Source organism: Heliangelus exortis, chromosome 9 (assembly GCF_036169615.1).
Source record: "Heliangelus exortis chromosome 9, bHelExo1.hap1, whole genome shotgun sequence".
NCBI lineage: Eukaryota > Metazoa > Chordata > Aves > Apodiformes > Trochilidae > Heliangelus > Heliangelus exortis.
The window spans coordinates 20,803,021-20,825,055 of NC_092430.1; the positions used below are offsets into that span (position 1 = coordinate 20,803,021).

Below are 22,035 nucleotides of genomic sequence, written 5' to 3' on the forward strand. Positions count from 1 at the left end.
AAACTGGTTATACTGCATCAAGAGCTGATGAACTTGTATCATTAATGTGGCCACGCTGACAAAGAATCAAAGTGTAATTTTTTAGAAATTCAAGCTACCAGAGAGATACCACACAAGTCTGTCAGCAGCATCAGCATATCCCATTCATATCCTATTCATTGCATTGGAAACATTCAGAAGTAACTCTATTCACTCTCTAACCTGGCCTAGCAAAGAAATACTGGATATATTTGAATTATACCCATAACACTTCTCAAAACTGCCATGAAGAGCAAAGCAAAGAGATTAAAAGTATAGCTCTTATTTAATAATGTTTTCATAACCTCCTTAGCTTTTTCAAGGTATGAAAAAAACATGGTAATCAAAACTTAGTCTCATTCTTCCAACAGAAAACCTTACTTATTGTCTATAACTTCACTTTTTTTTTTTTTTTTTTTTTTACATTTAATTTACCACTCTATAAAGTAAAGCACCATTGGTATTCACTGAGAAAAATAGAACTCTTCTGTCTGAACTGCACAGCAAGAGGAGCACTTAAAGCATGACAGTAAGCTCTTCCAGGTAGTACTTGCAATGCTACATCTCATCCTCAGAGTACAAACCTTTTGTTTGGGAAAGAAACAACGAAAAAGTTTTGTTCCTTTAGTTTCTTTTTTTCTTTCTCTTTTTTTTTTAAACCCAAAAACCAACAGCAACAACAACAAAAAAAACCCCATCCCACCATTCTCACATATAACAGGAATTGCATTGCAGAGAGCAGGGATTAATGGAAAGCTGAAAGCTTCTTACCAAGCACCCCCAGGCGATAGTTGACTGTGATGACTATCACATTCCCATAACTTGCTAGAACACTGCCATCATATAAATTTCCAGTGCCTTCCATGTAGGACCCTCCATGAATATACACCATCACAGGCTTAGGTCCCCCACTGTCCCGAATGTCTGGAAAAAAATATTAAGAAACATTTTATCTCAAGAAAGTAATAAGAAAATAAATAATAAACACATGCAATATTTTAATTATTTTTAGTGAGGTTACTTTTCTTGAAGTGTTTCTCAAGCAACGTTTTATACATAAGGAAAAGGGCAGGTGGGCATAAGTGTTTCTTTGAGGCTTGCTTCTAACTAAAGTTTCTATTTTTTTAAACACTTGTTGGCCTCAGAAAAGGAACTGAAAATGGTAACATGTTCGCTCAAATGCAAGGGGACAGTGGTTTGATTTTGTTCCTGCTGAATTTGGCATAAAATTTGTATTAACATCAGTGCAAGTTCATCTAGGCAAAGTCCAAACACCTCTGAAAGCTCAGTCCATCTGTGTTCCTTCAGCTAAAGGTGATTCACCATCCTCAGATAAAGAGGATTTCTACTCATACATAAATTGCTGATTGCTCCCAGCACAGTAAGGTCGATAATGTATTAAGAGGGTGTACAAGAAACTATCTGAAGATAGATCTGGAGTCTAAGTTTTAAAAAAGTATTTGCAAGTTGTTTAACACCTAAGATTTCAAATGAATATTTGTAACCTGGGTAGCCTGATGTTAAAGGGGCGTGGGAACTTCTTACCTTTGGGAGTTGTGAAAAGCACTGGATGTTATGTTTGAAAAAATAGCTCCCTGGAAACAGGGGTTGTAAATCCCCAACCCCGCATTCACACAGATTTTAAGGTTCTCAAAATTGGCACTGAGTGAACATTTTTAAATCTTAGAAGCGCTGCCATTCTCTCAGACAACAAAATTAGATATTGACACATTGAATTGAGTTTCTTTGGAGTGAAGACATTGATTTGGTTATCCTTCCCTCCTACCAAAGAGTCCTAATTGCAAACCAATCTGCTACCCAGAGTAAGATTTTGAATACCTGAACAGGAGTGTCCCTTGTGAGGAAAGTTCTTCTTAAGTGTCAGTTTGTTGCAACAAATAGTGGCAAGATAATATGCTATTTTAAAGGATTCTTTCTATCGGACTGGAAAGAAATCAGCTAAGGTGCAAATTTAAATGTTTATATTTTGATTAAATTGTATTTTTATCTCATTTACATGTGCTTGAATCTCTTCTACTGTCCAAAACATAGTACCCCATTCTAATAGTCTGTAAAAATCAAGAAGACAATAGCAAGAGAGCATATGAACACTTCACAATGAGGCACTCTACTCAGTTTTGGGTTGAAGACATTTTTCTCTCATTATGACAGTATTCAAGTGACTTCCCTGATTACTCGCTTCAGCTTTTGAAGAAATCTCAGATGTATTGTTTACTGCTTTGATTTAGAGGGATCTTAGGTTAAGACACTTTCAAGTAAGCTCTCTGTAGAATTGAATTGTTTCTGAAGCACTTTTAAAGATAACTAAATGAGGGCAGTTATGCTAAAAGTCTTGCTTTTTGAATTTGCTGGAAAAGATTAGCACAGATGTCTCTGTTTGTAAAAAACCATTTGCTATTATTATTTTGATATCAACTCTAATTTGAACAAAATGCCAGGGCAGTCAAGATCAGAAATTGGATCTTCAATATTGGAAGTACTACAACAATCAGTTACTCAAGACCAAAAGGATGACAAAATGTTGTTCATGAAATTGCCTGTATTGCTTTCCTCACTCAAGCACATAGCAAGGGCTTCCCAACATGCAGTTTCCAGAGTGTAAAGATTAGGAGATCATTCCTCTTCATTGTCCTTAGGATAGAATTAGGAACTCCTGAGATTTAAAAAGTAAACATAGGAAAATGTATTTTCAGATTCTTACACTGTTTTCAGTAGATGGTTTGTTCGTACTTTGCTCTTCTTTTTTTATTCTTTGTTTTTTTTTTTTGTTTGTTTTTTTTTTGTTTTTTTTTGTTTTGGTTTGGTTTTTTGATACAAATATGGAAGCAACAATAAATTATTAATCTGGAATCACTGTGTGACTGTTCCCAGCAGAAATTGTACACAGTTAATTTTTATGCTTGGTGGTAGCACAGGGGGAGACTGTCTCAGAATTCTTCTTTAATTAAAATTACATAGAATTACAGAGCACCAACTGTGAACAGTAATGAAACATTGGTAGCACTGGCCTGTTTATCTGGAAAAGAATATTGGGATATTTAGAAAAGAATGAGTGCCCTTTATCTGAGAAAGGAAGCACACATTCATTAATAAAGTCTGATGTATAAAGAAGCTATTTGTGAGAGTAAATTCTGCCCATACCACACTGTTGTTATTTCCTACTACTAATATTCTTGCAAAGACTACAGACAGATAAAGAAAGACTAATTTTCAGCTCTGCCTATGGCTATGTCAGAGCAGATGACATGCCCTATGAATTTTCCTCATGCTGCTTTGCCAAAGTCATCAGTCTTAAACAAAATCCCTTCTACAAAAGAAAAATTGTGCTTCTGTGCGTTTTTTCAGGCAATAATCTAGTGCTGGAGACATCTGTGAGGTTATGCAGTATTCAGCTGAGGCTACTGGGACTTTGGGCTATGGATTATACAGAAGCTATGGAGCTTTTTGTATGAAGAAGAGAGATGACTGAGATTTGGTCTGACAGTCAGTGGTTTCATATCAATTGCAGTCTGCAGCTGGGAATCTGAAAGGTGCAAATATTCAGGTGACTGAATGCTATTTAACTACAGATGTTATTAACTACTGAAAGTCCTTTAAATAATAAGATCAAAGGACCAGAGCAAAAAAAATCAGACCATAATCAGGAACTTTTTCCTACCTAAAAGACATTAAATATTCCCTCAAAGGAAGAAGTATTAAAATAATATTCTGTGAGTGAAGCTGTATATTGTTATAAAAGTGGCAGAGAGATCCACTTTTCAAAAGTGCTTTTTGGAATTAGGTGTCTAACACAACGAAGAAAAGAAGGGATTTTGGGACTCAGATACTTCTCAAAAACAGACCCTAAGTGATAGGGTTTTTAATTTTCTCCCACAAGCTGGTTACAGTCCTTTTTGTGCATGTGCTGGAGCACTCTCTGCAAACTCTAGTTACACTTTCTCACACAAATTATGTTATTTAGTTATTTGTGGAAGCAACTCATTCTGAACTCGAAGAATTGGGGTGGAAATATGGCAATGTTGCCAAGAAATGTAGATTTACATGCTGATTTAATTTAGTTGTGTACTGTACTTTTCTTTACATTTTATTACTTTACATAAAAAAAAGAGACACAAGCATTTTCAAAGACACACAGGGATAGTGCTGTTGAAAATCCTTCTCAAATTCAACTCTGTTCTGTTTTTATTCACACAGAGAATAAGTTTTGAGTATTGGGATTTATTTGGCTTTAAACTGCTACTTCATGAAACATCTAAGTAATTCTTAGTGTATAGCAGGGAATTTGTATGACATGTACATGAACTTTCCTGTAGGGTTTCCACAGCATCCTCTCTTCTGTACCTTTCAAAAGTTTGTCAAATCTACTGGTTATGTCTGGTCTTAATTACATTATGGGCAATTTAGGAAGAGAGCTGTCTTTTATTCTATGTTTGTTCCATCACACAACAGGGAACCAGGTCTGACTGTGAATACCAGGCACAATTGTCATATATAACAAAACATAATTATAGCTGCAGTCATTTGAAGCTCATGTGAATTGGCCACGTGACTTAACAAGTATAATTTGCAGGGAACAACCAAAATGGGAAAGGAAGAAAGCCTACCTGGAGACAACTTAGCACAAAAATATAATTAGTTTAGCACAGATGTCGCAAGCAGTGTTTTTCCAAATGCTTTAAAAAAAATGATATTTTGATGTAGAAAATTAAGTAAATTTTATTTTTCAAACACAAAACAGCACTGGAACACTGGAAAACTTTTAGATTGGCTACTGTAAAACCTATGTGTTCCTTATAAATAATATATATATGTGTATGTGTAGCTCTAATGTAAGATTTTGTACTAAAATATTTAAATAGAGCACGCTATCAATCAATGCAACTCTTAATCATTTAAAAGCCTTTTGAAAGTATTTGGCCTTTCAGTTCAAATCTATCAGAAGCCCCACAGATGCACTGCTATTATAATAAGCTTGTGCACTTATCAGTGCTGATATGTAAATACCCATTTAATGCCACGTTTTTACATGTGATATAAAACTACCCTGAGACTATTAAAGTACCTATTAAACTTCTTTTTGGAATGGCAGTGAAGTTCTAGGGATTTTTAAAATTTTAAAATACAGCCTGCACCCATAGATAAAAAAGAAGCCTTTTTTTTTTTTTTCTTTTTTTGGGGGGGGAGGTGTGTGGGTTGTATTTTATCTGTTAAACCAATGGATCATTTAGTCTTTCTCAAACTCTTAGGTACTTTATATGAAAGTGATTTGAGGTCCTAATAGAGGACTGTATTAATATATATTCTAACATGAAAAAAGGCCAATGCTTTTATAGACAAGCAACTGGAGCAGATTCTCATTAGAGTAGCACTTGAATAGCCAGGTAGGTAGCAATTTTAAGTTATTAAAAAATGATGGTTAGAAATGCAAAAGCTGACAGACTGTAAAAGCAATGCTTGGCAATGCTAAAAGTATAATGGAGCCCCAAAGAGGTGCTTATATTAAAGGTCTGTCAAAATTTTTACTACTCGCATTTTGACGTATTAATAACATCAGTGCACAAATTAAAGATAATCTCACCTGAGATTCTCAGTGCGAAGGGGAAATATAATTGGAAAAAAATTAGTAGGCAAATGACGTTGGAATCTGTACTTGGGAGCTGGAATCACAGAACTCTCATGAATGGGTGACAGGAGGAACAGGAATCATGAATATGCCTGTGTTTATCAGTCAGCAAGTTCACCTGAGGTGGTAAGATCTGTGGTACTCCAGCTTGGCTGGAACTCATTAAAGGCAATAATTAAGGCTGGAGCATGTGGTTGCTTTGTGAGGTAGACAAATGTGTTCTGCTGTTTACTGATCTCTGAAGTCCAAAAATGCACTAGTGCCAGACAGAAAACTTGTTTCTCTGCCTATTTCTTGACATGACAGTTGAAGGAAGATGAAATCCTAAACTTAGCAACCCAGTCTATTTTAATACTAATGAAGCGATTGGGGTTTTTAGAGAAGATCCTTAATTCTGAAACAGGAGCTTTTGTGCCAGTGATGCTACAGCCTGATAAGCAGAAGGTGGGATTTTCAGATGCCTTCTACGTGATTAGCAGGTAATATTTGAGTGCATTTTTATTTGGTCTGATTATTAAATATTTTGGACCAAGAATTTCCTTCAGTCGATGAAGTCCAATAGCCCAGACAAGACAGAGCATCAGCCTAAATGGTCAGAATCATCACAGTTACAGCCTGTGAACAAACAGCAACATCTGTTCCTAATCTATCTCCTTTTCCTTATGAGAGATTGGAATGGAAACAGAAAGAGTAGAAACATCCAGCAATTACAGTGCTGCTGCAGCATGTCCTCTCAGTTCCCTGCTTTAGTGAGGACATGGTGCCTGCATTCCTCCAACTCAGTGTCTGGATTCCTCATTTCTAAAAATGGAATAATAGCATTGCTCCATCACAGAGAGATGGGCTGAAACAGAATACATTAAAAACTGAGAGATGCTCAAGCAGCACTGGGGACTAAATAAGGATCTAAGACTGACAGACTGATGAGCTAGGTAAGGTGTGCATGACAGAATGGTGGATGAGAAGCATCCACTTGTGAGCAATCCTTCGTGGATACTTGATACAGAACTAATTGCCTAGGAGTTCAGTTCTGATCCCTGAGTATACAGGTAGATTAATGATCTGTGTTGCTATGTTTCAAGTTATGGTAAGGATTTTCTCATATAGGCATTAAGGCTGCATAAAGAGTCACTGTTTTCTGCTCTAGTCAAATTAAATCAAGTTGAACTATGACCAAAATTAAGACTGAGCTATCAAGATCAAATTATTTTATTTTTTTAAACCAAGCCTTGTTTCTAGACTGGGGAAGGTACACTTTAGTAACTGCTAAGGAACTTGAAGTTAAATCTTGCATATACACCAGCTATTGCTTACCTGCAGGTCAAAAACTATGCAAATCCACCACTGCTATAAGAAGAAAAAAACCCAGTGCTCACCAGATGCAGTTGTTTTTGCCACACTTGTTTTTGGTGCCTGCTCAAGTAGTTCAATACTTATTGAAAAAACAGGTGAGCAATTTCAAGTGTAGGCATGAAAGGGTTATACAGAAACAAAAATGCACCCAGACTGGGGAAAATACACAGTTATATAATTTTTTTTCACACATTTCGCATTCATGGAATTTGAAAACACCTCCATTTTTTAAACAGCAAATTTGCAGGTCATTAGCTGGTAATGTGCACCACTGCCTTTGGGTCTTTTGAAAACAAAAATGAAAAATGATCTAATTAAGCCTGGTCTACTGGTTGCAGCACATACCAGAGATCCAAGTTTGATTACTGATTCCAGTGCTTTTGCTGACAAGGTCTGGATGGCAATGCTGTGGTAGTGACATGTGGCAGCAGATGGGAGAAGGATTATTGAGCACTCTTTTAAAATTAAATTTTCTAATCAAACTATGATGTTTGAGTGACATGATACAGACTACTGCCCAGGCATTTGATGCAAGATTCTGCTATTAAAGCTCTTTCTTCAGAAAAGGTGTAATATAAGAAACAGACATGGGAGCTCTGAATATCTCAATAAAGAGAACATCCTGGGCATTTAGAAATCACTGGATGTTGTTTATGGATTTTATGGTTATATGACAAAGGTGTTTTTCACCAGTGATAGCCCAGTCTCCCTAATATTCCAACTTCATCATTCATTAAGTTTGGTATTTCTTTTGTTTTGTCCCCAGCTACTCATTTGTAGATTTTTTTTTTTTAATATGGAATAAAAACTACTGTACTGCAAAATGTGAAGGGTTTGATGGGCAGGTTAGAAGAAATCTAGACAGCTATGGCAGCTTTTTCCTTTCCTGCTCTCCCTCTTCCTGCTAGTCATACCCAAATACCTATGACTTGAATTTTGTGAACTCTCCAGTTCTGCACATGCAACAAGTGCTTGAACTCCAGGTCAGAAGAGCAGAGTGACAGAAGGTCAGGTCTTGCCCCTCCTCCTGTGGGGAAAGTGAAATGCAGGGCCTCAGCAGACTGGGTTTCTCCCAGCCCAGCAGCCATCCCTGCAGCCTTCTGTATCCACTGATCATAACAATTTAATTTTGCCCTGCCTCTCCACGTCTCTCAGAAGCAGTGAAAGTCTAATTACTGCCTGCATTCTCCTATTGCATGGAAAGGAGAATAAAACTGTCACTTGCATGACAGAGGAAATTAATCCCAGTCCTATAAATTACAAAGATTTACTAATGTAGTAAATGTGTTTCTTCCCCCCTAGTTTGACTGCAGCATTCTTACAGTTCTTTTTCTCTCTCGTGTCCAATTCTTAATGTGGGAGATGGGTTTTCTCTGACATGGACACTTGTTCTCCAAAGACTGACTCCATGTGCTAAACTGCTTTCTGATAGCAGCCGCTCTGATGAATTTTAGCAAACTAAGAAGTCACTTTTAAGTGTGTCTAAGCAGAGATGATCTAAAAAAGTGGTAAGCCATTAGCACCTGTCTCAGCAATTACAAAGCAATTTAAGAGAACCATTAAGGTCCGTTGGATGAATAACCCAGGTTTCAAACCCTTCTTCAAACATACTGTTAAAACAAGACAGAGTAACTTTTACAATGGCTAATTCAATACCACAGGTCTTGGAGAATACACTTGAATTTCCCTTGTAATATTTTGTCATGAACTCATTTTGTCATGAACTAATGTAAAAAATTACTTGGCCTCAAAGAGCTAAGAGGATCTGAATTATGACACTTAGCTGGGAATAATATGAGAGCTTTCAAAGGAGATTTTTCAATTAGGTTCTTCATGCAAATCTTGGGCCAACTGGTTGGCTCTCACGCATATGCTTAACTTAAAAATTCAGTAGAAAATAGTAGATCAGACATGTAGAAATTTGTGGTTTATTTCTGAAGTCTCTATTTGGTTACTGGTTAAAGAGTTAAATGCTTGTATTTGCCTTCTTTTTTGCTAAGACTGTACATCTCTGTTTGATGATGTTAACCATCAATGTTCTGTGTGATGAAAAATTTCTTAATCAAGAGTCTTGAACTTTACAAGTTAAGCTTCATCTTAGTATCTGGAAAAAAAATCAACCCAGATACTAACAGAGAAGCATGTAGGAACTCTACAAGGCTTATGTTGTATTTTGGTTTAGTCATTGACCACAAGATATACAAAGTATGCTTTTAAGATGCAGAATTTTGAAGCACATTGACTTGGAGGGAAGAGACTGCTCAGGAGAAAGAGCCCCTTGTTACCATTTTCATAGCCCTGAAAAAAATATCAAATCTGCATATCTTATGTGATTAACAGACATAATTCATAAACAGAATAATATGCTTGACATTTCAAAGTTTTGATTTTACTTGGTAATAGGGTTGTCTAAGGGTCAGCAGAAGCAGACAGGCATCTGTATATGCTTACAGAAAACAGAAGGGATCCAATTCCTTAAGATGACATCAGTGAAGCTCCACTGAATTCACCATGTGGAGCCTCATCAACTGCAAATGTTGCCTTTGGTTCTAGGGCTACCTTCTTCCTACAGGGAGGTGGGGTATTCTTGCATTTTTATATATATATATATATATATGTTCATGGCAATGTAAATGCAGAAGGTTTTGTATTTAGGGAAATTCAGTTGCTCAAGAGACACTTCCTAAGAATTTTTGGTATTTTTCCGTTTATAAACACAACATTTTCTATGTTTATCAAACTGAGATCAGTCAGTGAAAAAAAGAAACATCTTCGTACTTGGTGAAATACATAGGGTTAGAAAACATGCAAAAAGGTGTACAGAGAAACTTTAAAAGAGTGTTAGTTTAAATAGTATGGACAAAATTCAGTCAAAAGGTGGGATGCAACATATCAAAAGTCCATTTCAAGAAAACAAGAAACCTCCTCTTTAAATATTGTTACTGTTTTGTATCAAAACGTAGAACTTAACAACATTCTTTAAAAAAAAAATTAAAAAAAATATGTATAACAACAAGCAAGAAGACAAAACACATCAAAAATGGGAATTAAAAAAAAAAAAACAACTCTTCAAAAGAAGACAAGAAGTCAAAAAAAGAGGGGAGAAAAAAGATTTTCAGGGATCCTTGTCATGCAAATCAGTTTGGCGGCAAAAAAATACCTTCATCTTCAGCACCGTCATTATCACCTAAATCATCTGTCTGTTTCTTTGTAAGGGGACCTAGGATTAAGAACGGAGAAAATGGAGGAAAAAAGACAATTCAAGAATATACAAGACTGAGGAAAAAACAGTGAATATTAAATTCCCATGGATGTTTCAAGAAAAACATTTGCAGGGAGGGAAATCTTAGTTTATAACAACCCATTTTTCATTAAGTTTTTCAAACATTACAGCAAAACATTCCCTAGGGGGTATGGCTATTAGAAACATCTAGCACAAGAATCAAAGAGTGCCCAGTGCTTTATTGTTTTTAAATGAAGAATCAAAGCTTGTTTACTAAAAGCATACCCACCATAAACTGTATTCATCCACTTAATTTAATTGGTTTTTTTTTCATTGTAGTTATTAAGAATATTGGAGACAACAACTGCCAAATTACCTCTTGCATTTGACGCAATAGGGTGGTGAAATATCTTGATAGTTGGTTAAAACAATATTTTCTGTGAAATGCTAATTCACATCCTTAAGTGGAACCATTTAATGCTTTCCAACGATAAGCATGGGTTTGGCTTTTTTATTGTTTGCTTTGGGTTTTTTGTTTTGGTTTTGGCTTTTTTCGATACACTCATTACATTCTCCTTTCAACACCACTGTAGATTCCCTTGAAACCTTTGACCACCTGCTGAGATATTTCTAAAGAAACATGAAAATCCAAATGCAAACTAGAAACCAGAGTGGAATCCTAGACCAACTGAAGGCAATGGGTTTTGCCATTGATTTCAATGGGGCCAGGATTTTGCATTGAATATGGAATTGAAGTTTTAATATGGGCAAGACACACAATATCGTAATTCTTTATTTCTATAAATGGATGGCAAGATAAAATTCTCTCACACCCAGCACCTGTATTATTAACAAGTAATAAAAGATTCATCGTATTTTCCGATGGGAAAAATGCCTTCTCCTTTACTGAGTAATAAAAATATACACCAGAAGGAAAGTCAAAGGCTATTCTGAAAATATTTCCACATCATATATTTTACACACTTACGCACAAACAAAAGACAGTTGGAACTCAGCATTATCTTTTCTTTTTTTTCAGAGCTCTCTCATTTCCATGACATTCTGTAATTTGCATGCAAAAAAGCAATCAGTACAAACACAGGAATAAGTAAAAAAAAAAGAAAAAGCCAGCCAAGCACAGAGTAGAAAACAAGAACTTTCTCATGCATAAAATAGCAATAGACAAAAACAACAGCAACAAAAGAGATGAACAGTATGTGTTGATATTTGCAGTAGATGTAGGCAAGAGACATGCATTAACTCTAAGCACTATGGTGTATTAAAACATTTGTATTTGAAATGCTCTCTCTCTAGCTCTGTTATTTCACAGGATATTAGTCATTCAAAATTAAACCTGCTGTTTGTCAGCAAAATACCATGTATTTGTGTAATATCTTAAAAAAAAAAAAATCATAAAATGTTTGTACCAGGTGAATGGACTTAAGAAAGAGAAACAACCCAGGAAATATCATGAGATGTTAACTCTGAATGTAGGAACTGGACCATAGTATTGCAGACCAATGCTGAATACCTTAATAACTGAGTCAGCCAGGAGTGTAGATTTAAACTCAATACAATACTAGAACTATACATCATAAATTAAATGTGAGCATTTTTATAGTCACACCTGCAACAATCATTCAGTTTAGTACAAAGCCTTGGTGAGCACAAAAGCTTTTCCTAGTACAAGTCCTGAATGTAATCTTTACAATATAAAGCACCTAGATAATGTGACCTTATTCCATTACACACATTTAAGTGTCTTGCTGGCCAAATTCTCATACCATGGCAACTTTTCATCTGAAAGAATAAAACCAGAAAAGTACAAGATGTATGCAAAGAGTAAGAGTATTTCATGGTGGGTTTTCAGCATGGTGAACAAGAATTGACTTCAAGTTCTAAGACCTAAGACTTAATAAAGGAGAGCCAGACACAGCCCAAGGATGAAACCAAGACAGTCAGTGGTACATTTTTTTAATATCTGGCCTTTTTGAGGTATTTTCTACAGATGACGGCCCCACATCTCAACACCATAGTACACCAACCATCACAAGGCAAATTACTGATCTTAGATCATGTCTGATTTTATAGTAGAGTGAAGCATAATTAAGGCTAACTCTTAAATATAATCTGAATAATTATAGCATTTACATAGTTGTGAATTTCTCTGAAAACCAGTAAAAAAAAAAAATCATACCAGCTTTCTTATAATCAAGTTGCAATACACATTATACACAATTCCTTTACTTTATAGGGCTGACCTCTTTTTAAGCTGTCATATATTAAGCATGGTTTCTAATACAGCTGTAGATCTACATGCAATACAGAGGCTCTGCTTGCCATGTCCTCCAAGCAGGAGGACTCATCCCCGATGGAGACAAGGCAGACCCACCAGGCATCACTAACTCTTGTATCAAGAAAGATGAGACATGATTTCTGCCCTAAGATCACTCCAACCTGCAAATATAATGCACCACTTTCATCACCACACAGCTAGCTTAGAGAAACACACAGCAAAAATGCTTCAGAGGTTTTCTTCTTCCTGGAGTTACAATGCTATCTGAGGTCTCAAAACCAGAGCAGAGTTTGGTCCTCATGCACCAGGCATGAAACCACTTATTAACTGTACTTTTATGTATCCACACAAGGATGCTGTGACACTTGTGTCTGTAAAATGCTCTGCAATCCCCAAAACAACCATAAGCTCCAGATCCACTGTGCCTATGGCTGTCTAAAACAGTGTAGAGCAGCAACAAGGGCTTCAACTTTGAATCCTCAAAAAGGATGCTAAACTCTGAGCTTGGCTATTTATGCTGTGTTGACTATTCCATGCATGGCTGCTGAAGACATTTCCTGAAATCATGAAAGTAATATTAGGAGAAGTTGTGAATTAGACTTCCACCCATTTCAGGAGTAATTCTCGTTCTAATATCAGGAAGAAATGGCTTTTGCTGCTGATTCTCTGCATAACAGACTACACGGACAGCACGGTTGGGTCTGTACAATCATAAAAAAAAAAAAAAAAAAAAAGTCCTTACACAGAAAAAAAAAATGATGAAATCACTACCAGAAAAACAAAATAAAATCTTACAAAAAGATCTCGCAAAAAGTAACAGAAATAGCCCTTCTTAAAATAAATCAGATTCTTAGTAGGTGTATAGTTTTCTGTAGGTTTGAATTAACACTCTACAAAAAATTTATGATTTGGTAAATTAAAGATATCCCTCAAACAGATTTATTTCCTTTTACTCAATATATGCATCTTTTAGGTTCTTCCACAATTTTAATATTCTTTTCAGGCAACAGGAGCTAATGTTAAAAATACTCAGACATGATGGACTGGAAACCAATGAAAAAAAAAGAGCATACATCCTACAGAATTATGATTGCTCAAAGCTTTTTTTCCACTTTCCACTCTTATTCCACTGTAGGTTCTCTTCACCTGTTGTGAAGGCTCACTTACTCCTCTTCTTTGAGCATTTCCCTTACAAAACTGGGCATCTCCATTACAAAATGACCCTTTTACTATGTTTAAGACATTAGCCTTCAAATAGATATGCTGCCTTATTGTGCTGGCCTCAATTTTTGCTAAAATTAATGTAGTAAATACTAAATAACAACAAAGTAACCAGGCACCACAAATACTGGGGGAAAAGATAATAATGCTCCTAAAATGTTCATGCAAATAGGATTTATTTATCAAGAGACTCTCTCAGGTTTGGTCTCATGTTTTTGCATACCCATAACTCTCATCAATGTAATAGGAAAGTAGACCCCTAAGTCAGTTTAAAAGGGGGAAGAAGTGACTGCTGCATTTTATGTCTCCTAAAGGCAAAAGAATTCTTTTTTTTTTTTGCTACAAAAGCTAAAGGAATGCTGCATGGGTAAGGATCTTCTATCAAACTGTCTACTAATTTACTCTGAAAATAGTCCTGAGATTATTGAAAGTATTATTCAAATATTTATTCTGTTTGCATTGCAATCGATGCAGAGGAAGTAACATGATGCATTTTAAAATGCCAATAGTTGACTGCTGCATGCTTGCAGATGCCTTTCCTTTGCTCAGATTAAATGAAATAACACAGCTCCTGTCCAGTTAGCTAAAGAGTAATTATGCGCTCAGAAATAATTAAAGTCCAGTCATATTAATTCTGGTTTTTATCATTCCCTTTGATGAAGGACTAAGGTACTTTAGCTCCCAAATACATTAAAGCTGATTATAAATTCTCCATGGTCTTGATTTGGCAGAAATTATCTGTGGCCTTTTGGACCACGTGTGTGGGGGAGGCGTGGAAGCTGCGGATGCCATTAGCAGTTTGGGGCTGGAAAAGCTTTTCATCATTAAAAAAAGTCATACTGCAAGTTGACACCATTTTGTAAAACAACAGTACAAATCATCTAAACTTCATAAATCTGTGCTTAAGTACATCCATTGTTCAGGCCAGAATGTTCTCATTTGGTAATGAGGGAAGTGGAAAAGAAGAAAAAGACCTTTTACATTAGGTTAAGCAGACTCTGTGGACCCAGCAATTTAGAAATCTCCATAGTAATAATCATTCCTTGAGTTAAGGTATCTGCTCAATAAAAAGGGAAAGAAATGAGATGGAGGCCAATGGCTGAAATAACACAGGTATTAGAAAGTCACCAAGTAGCTTGCAACATCATGGAATCTGTTTGTGTACATGTTAAATACATTTATATATTTATATTCTGACTTAGATAAGTGAGTCCATCCTTCCATTGACATTTCTTCTTCATGAGCTCATTGTTTAATTGAGCATTGAGGATCAGTGAAGTGAAATTACCTCCCCTTTTAAGGCCCTGCTCTCAGATCCAAATATAATATAATCAATCCGTTGTTATTTAAAATATAATTTTTATGCAACAGACTCTCCAAATGAAAAATAAAACTAACTGTACAGAATTATCACAGTCTAGCAGATGCTAGCTGAGGCACAAAAACATGTTGTACCTATCTCTTGTTTAATTTAAAAGAAGTTAATGATGAGTTTTAATTAGCAATTTTCAGACCTCAATGGTGAGGAGAATTCAAAATTCAAATTCCTGTATGTTGAAAATAAAACATAAGTATATAATAATTTTTATTATAATTGCAATGAAAAATTGGGAAGACAAGGCATAATAGTAATCTAATGAATAGTTTCACAAAACCATCTTTCATTTGAAAGTTAGAAAGCTGTCAGCAGAAAATAAAGGAAGTAGAATTCCTTAAAGAAAAAAAATTTGGAAGGTAAAAATGACAACTGGGACCTAAAAAAGACTTCACTGAAAAAGTATCATTATCTTTGTTGCAATAGACAAAATAATCTACATTTCCCCTTATTACTGTCTTGCTTTCACCACATGCCTACTCCTTTCCTTGTTATTTTTCTCACTTAAGCTCCTTTTATTTCCATATTGTACTTATTTGTAGAGTGGATCAGCAGGGAAAAGCCCCGGTTCACTGCTTTTTGATGATAACATTTGCACTCATGTTTTAGCAACAAATGATGCCACAAACCTCAGTCGTTTCACATCTTAGTACCTGATTTGTGATGACAATCAAGTACTGTAATTAGAGCTGCAAGTAGATCAAATTTGCATCTGCAAGTGAATGACAGGTGCAAATTGAGCCCACAAAAGGGTTGCCAACTTTCTTTGGAAATTTACATGTATAAATGCTTTGTCACTAAAGCAGCTATTGGGATGCTTCAAAACTAACTCCTGCTGTGTCTTTGATAACAGCAGATTGCTCAAGTGTCACACAGAAAGAATATCTAATCCCAAACCTCTTTACTCACAAGACTGATCGCATGGGTTGGATCTTCACCTCCCTTAAATCTGAAGGAACGTCATTACCAAACACTGGATTTTTGTCCATTTAAATGAGATCAGAATCTAGAAATGTAGGGAGTTTCATTCTGCTTTCCTGTTCTAGGGATTCAGAGTATTTTCAGAGGTAAAGGCACTTTATGTTCACATGACCTGTGGAGAGCAGCTTAAATCTCAAATTCATGTAACAGTTTGGGTTGGGAGAGACCTTAAAGATCACCTAACTCCAACCCCCTGCCATGGGCAGGGACACTTCCCACTAGACCAGGTTACTCCAAGCCCCATCCAACCTGGCCTTGAACACTCCCAGGGATGGGGCAGCCACAGCTTCCCTGGCCAATCTGGACCAGTATCTCACCACCTGAACAGGAAACAATTTCTTCTTAATGTCTAATCTAAATCTTTCAGTTTGAAACTGTTCCCCCTTGTAGTGACAGGACTGTCATAAAAAGTCCCTCTTGAGCCTTCCTTCAGGCCTAAGCTCCATATCAGGCTCTCTTTAAATCCCATTTCCTTTGCAACATGCCACTGTATAAACCCAATTCCCTTTCTAGAAGGGTTTTGGTAACATGCCTTACATGGAGTCCTGCAGCATTACTAGAAAAACAGGCAGGGTAAGTACAGGTGGCTGGTGAGCCATGGTCCCATCCACACAGTCAAGTTCAGGACTGAAGTTGCCCCCAGTGTGCACCCCTTATCCCTCCAGATGTCTGCCTGCATCAGGTATCCTGGCAGTGTCCCACCTGATCGTGCTTTGGATGGGTAAAACTTCACTCCACGTTTAGGATATTTGCCAGGACAGGGCCAAAGGCAGCCCAGATACTTATTTCCTAACTTTCCATAAAATACAAAGCTAATATCCTGGGTGAGCTGCCTGCTAATCCCTATAGGGCTGCAATGAAAACATAGCTTGTGCATGGAATACACTCAGTACAAGGAAGAAGCAATTCAGTGGAAGAGCTAAGAGCTTGGTAATTTTTCCAGACATCACAGCTTCTAGCCAATGGGGGAAAAAAATTATAGTGAAGAAAGGAGAGACATTTATTTATTTCCTTTTCATTAGAAGTATAGAAAAGAACAGATGCTTAAAATAAAGCAGTGGCTTCCCACCCGCTGGAATTACATGAGAGGAAAAGGGTGCTTGAAACAGACCAGGACCCTGAGAGCCAATGTTGTCACAGAAAACCCAAGTCCATACATTTAACCAGCAACACTGCAGTGGGAGCAAAAAGCTCCAGAGGTGAGGAATGCACAGGTAACAGCCATGACAAATGACATCTGGAAGCTGTTATATGGCCTTTATCATCAGCATTCACCACTCCAGTCCCAACTCACTTGCCTATATCACAAGCCCATGCAGCTTTTAACATTTTACTTACATTAATAATTCATAGTGGTTTACAGATACTCATATTGCAGTCTGACATACTGTAATGAATTGAATGCAGCGTTGCACAGCTGTTCCACCACCTGAGCTTTCAGATCATGAATCAATTCTCTCTCTACAGGTAATGACTACAATCCAGATCCTAATGAAGACTTATGCACACGCTTAACTTGAAGCCTCTGAGTAAGTTCTCTCAAGCCAACAAGCTAAATCTCCTAATAATATAAAGAGTGATCCACACAGAACTGATCCCACAGAACTGCTCCTCCTTGCATCTGGGACAGGAGATCACCTCAGGAATAAAGGCTGAGCAGGAATGAGCATCCCAAATTTCTAGCTTCCCCCAGTTATTCTGTGAATAACTCTAATAAACAAATAGAATTTCAGCCTCTTGAATTTACTAACAAAACTCTCTGATTAAACTATTTTTTTATAAACTCATTGCTTTTTTAGTCTATGTACATACAAATAAAATGCTACATTTGTTTTCTACACCTCTCAAACACATTGCTTTGTAATTGTAAGAAAGATATTAACACTTTTTAGACCACGAGATTAAAAAAAGTGATCATATCTACCTCATGCAATAGAACTGAAGATCTGTATTTTTAAGATCCAAATTTTCACTTCCAAAAGGAAAACGTAATATTGCCAGGAATATATCAACATTAATCTCCACTTTCTTTCAAAGATCTCTGCAATGCTGCTATAACAACAGTGCATGTCAGGATGTACTAAATTCATCCTTTGTATAAGGTTACAAAGAGACACAGCTGAGAAAAACATGGTCAATTTAGGTAAAATGGTAAGACTTGCTGTTTATGTGTGTTACTTTGTTTCAGACAGGTAGGTTTGGTTGTCTACTAACATCATCAGAAAACATCCTCCTTTACATATTTATCTAAAACACCAAAATATAATTTTAAAATATGCTAAAAAAACCAGTCTTCTTTTACTTTTTACTTCATTGTCCCCTTCAAACCTGGAATGAAAAAACTTCATCCCAAACCAGCAATTGGACAAATAAACTCAATCTTTGTAATCTTGCCCTCAAATATCTCTCTGAAAAAAAAAAAAAAACAAAAAACAAAAAACAAACGTGGCCCAAAGCAGCAGTCTCAGCAGGAGAGGCAGGTTTTGGTATTCTTGCACAAGTCATTACATTTGCTAGCAACAAACACTGTTAGTCTGCCTTCTGCTGGAAAAGCCTTCTCCCCAACTAATTCTATTAACTGCAGGGGCTGGTGGTACAGCAGCTATATAGTTTGGTTTATGGCACAGCTGAGCATACAGCCCAGCTCTCTTGAGAACCAGTTTCAGAGCCTAAATAGCAGAGCAAAATGGTCTTCATGTAACCATGTAATTGAACATTGCAGAGAAAATCAAGTTAATTGTGCATAATATTTTCATATAGAGTTTGGAATGAACTAAGTTCTCCCACCCCTCTCCCCAATGTACTTCATGTCATCTGTTTTCAAGCCACATGCTTTGAGCTCTATACAATTCACTGTACTGCTGCAACCTGTGCAGTGTTTTAGCATCCAGAAATCCACACTCTTGATACCACAGAGATCATAAACAACCCACAAGTCAGATTTTCTCAATTTTCTGAATGAGCCACCGTCAGTAAAACTTCATTCTCCAGCTACCTCACAGAGCTGAATTTCTTCAGAAAAGTAGGAGAGGGGAGGAGAATGTTTTGTGTCTGCAATCCAACCCTCTCCTCACAAACACTCAGCACACAGCCAGGGACTTTATAGGCAAAGCACCACGTTGATCAACCTTTCAATCCCTCTTATTAACTCCAAATCACTGCATTTCTTGCCATGCATGAAGGAAAACTGATTCTACAATGATCAACCAAGGTAAATGTCATGTATACAGAGCCATTCACAGCAGGCTGAATGAAACAGAGCTGCATTGCCTATAATTGTCAAGGCTTGTCTTCAGCATTAGCCAGAACTTCCCAATCAGCTAATGCTGATGCCAGAAGCCAAGTCATGGAGTTTCTTTGATTTTACTGTCATACTCAGGTTTGTCTCTCGAGATCTCAAGGACAGAGACAGTACAAACAGTGCTTCTACTACTTTACATCTACCTCTTCGTACAGTCGTGTTTAAATGCTCCAAAACATTCCCATAACAAAGTTTCTTCCTGGAAGGTAAAAGTGGATGTTTTTCCTTTAGTTATATGTGGGTATAGAGATCCATTTGCATGCACACACTTACAGGCAGATTCTATGAGTTTTTAACATAGAGAGATTCTTCCTACAGATTTGAAGCTCTAAGTATTACTGAAGTATAAACAGAAATGCATTTAAAAAAATAGACTGATAGCAGTAACCTGGGTGTTCAGAACTTTCCATTAACTTGGAGCTTCATTCTTTTTAAGACACTACAAGTTAAATGTTTCTCCACTATTCAAAGCTTTCAAAGCCTCCTAAAAAGACCATTTAATTGGGACTGTGGTCACCAGCTTTTAGAAACATAATTATATCTGCTCTCATTACCACACCTCTTGACAGAATCAAAGTGCATAGCTCTGAGAAACAGTCACGGGAGAACTGAGGGGGCAGCATTTATGTAAAAGGCTGTCAGAAGGAAAGTGTCTTGCCTCACTTATTTTCTCCTATTTACATACTGTATTTTCAGAGGAACATAATTATAGGCAGGAAAATTCAAAACATCTCAGGGATGGAGCATTCACAAAACAAGACCAGCACAGCCAGCACTTGAAATTAGTGGGATCAAATACTTGTCATAAGAAAAATATTTTTATTTTTGACATCTTTTCAATGTTTTCATGTGGTACTTGTTTTGAAACTGGAGCTGACTTGCTCTGCATGTTATATTAAGGATTCCCAAATGGATAGAAAAAATCCTTATAGTGAATGGAGCATGAAAGGAATTCAGCACATCACTTCTAATCTAGCAGAACTTCCAGACAGGAGGTGATACTTGGGAGCACTATTTACACAGCTACTGTCGTCTCCGATATGGACAGAAAGCTCCAAACCCTTCTAGAGGAGAAACTTTGCCTTCATGCCTGCTATTTAATAATTCAGGAACTTAACACAGAAGCTGGGGAACAGGAAACGATCATCAAAATCAAATGGATTCACAAAATGTCAAGTCTAGGACTACAATATATTATTTACAAAAAGCATAGCAAATTTAAGAGCAAAATGTCAGAGTAGCCCTTGCTTCCATTTCCACAACAGCTCTTTAGGTAAGAGTTGATGGGTTTGGGACAATGTGACATTTCTAATTCTTTATCTGCTGACAATAACTCTGCTCTCTGGAGAAAAGCAACAAAATGCACAGTAGATACAAGCATAACATTTCTCAGAATTGGACAAATGGTACTCACACTTCTGCTCTCAAAAGCCTACTTGTTTAGGACCACAGTATAAAGCACAGTTACCGGAGTTTTTATATTGAGTTATGTTTCTCTTTTTTTAAAGTTTTAAAGTTCTCTTTTTTAATAAAATCTTAGGAGGGGTTCAAGGTACATGCTTTCCCTAACAAATATAGAGAATTTATATAGTATCAAGCAAGAAAATGTAATGATGGTCCAAGATTTCAGGCACGGGTCCCTTTGATAACAAAATCAGTAGCTGTATTATCAATGGCATTTTGCTACAACTACACACATAGTGAGTAATTTCCATAGCAGGAGACAAAAAAATTTAAATTCACAATTTGAAGATTTTAGTTTGTTAGCACTGTAGACTCACTAAAGTGTTAGTAATGTTACATTCATTCCAGCTCTTCAGCTAGAGGATTATTAACTAAACAGCAAATGCATGGTATTTAACACAGAAAATGGGGACGATCCAGGTATCTTCAGTAGATTCTGCAAGCTTTTAACTCATGCCTTCAGATATACAGATGGGCCAGTGTACATTGACTTTGATTTAGAAATAGGATAAAGTTTTAGAAATGTATGTGTAAATAATGTTTTGTGGGAGCACAGATAACTTCTGTATTTGTTGTTAGCTTGAGAGTTAAAAAAAAAAAAAAATCATTCTTTCTCCAGGGATCTTCTGTGTACAATTTGGGTTATAAGCTCTTCCTACAGTGAACATATTGCATAGAATTGTACCTATATAATAGCCTGATACCCTATTGTATTGAATATTAGTGCGTGCCACTGAGAGCACAGATGGGTGATTCAAATAAGTGTGTGTCATATGCAAAATTCACTGAACCTTTAAAGTCTTCCAACCAGTTGCATCTGTCATATCTATTATATCAAATAATAAACTGCAGATCATATTTTGGGTTGCAAGCTTGATGATCCTTCCCTCCCATCATCCCTGAGAGCAAAAATTACATTATTGGGATCTATAAAAGAACAAAAAAATATCTAGAGTATCTATCCTTTTGGTAGCAAGAGGTTTTATATACTCTTTCATGTTACAACCATTTAGTTGGGCCAAAACAACCTGTAATTTCGTAGCCACCAACTAAAATTTCTAATTCAAAAAATATTCCAATATTCTTTCTCTAAAAAATTTCCCCAAAGTTTCATTTTTGACTTTGATTTTTAATTCTCTTAAAAAGAAAATTATACATT

The 22,035-nt window shown here is 36.4% G+C and overlaps 1 protein-coding gene across 4 annotated transcripts in view; it reads right to left on the minus strand.

Annotated features, from left to right (window-relative positions):
* NLGN1 (neuroligin 1) overlaps positions 1-22,035 on the minus strand; it is a 280,646-nt gene that overhangs the window by 164,937 nt on the left and 93,674 nt on the right. For 2 of the 4 annotated variants that reach the window (XM_071752644.1, XM_071752643.1), the window contains exons 3-4: positions 10,176-10,235; positions 790-942 (exon numbers count right to left, since the gene is read on the minus strand). In XM_071752644.1, the coding sequence (XP_071608745.1) occupies positions 790-942; positions 10,176-10,235 (213 nt within the window). The remainder of the gene's footprint in view (positions 1-789; positions 943-10,175; positions 10,236-22,035) is intronic. The other 2 variants (XM_071752646.1, XM_071752645.1) reach the window with 1 other exon arrangement.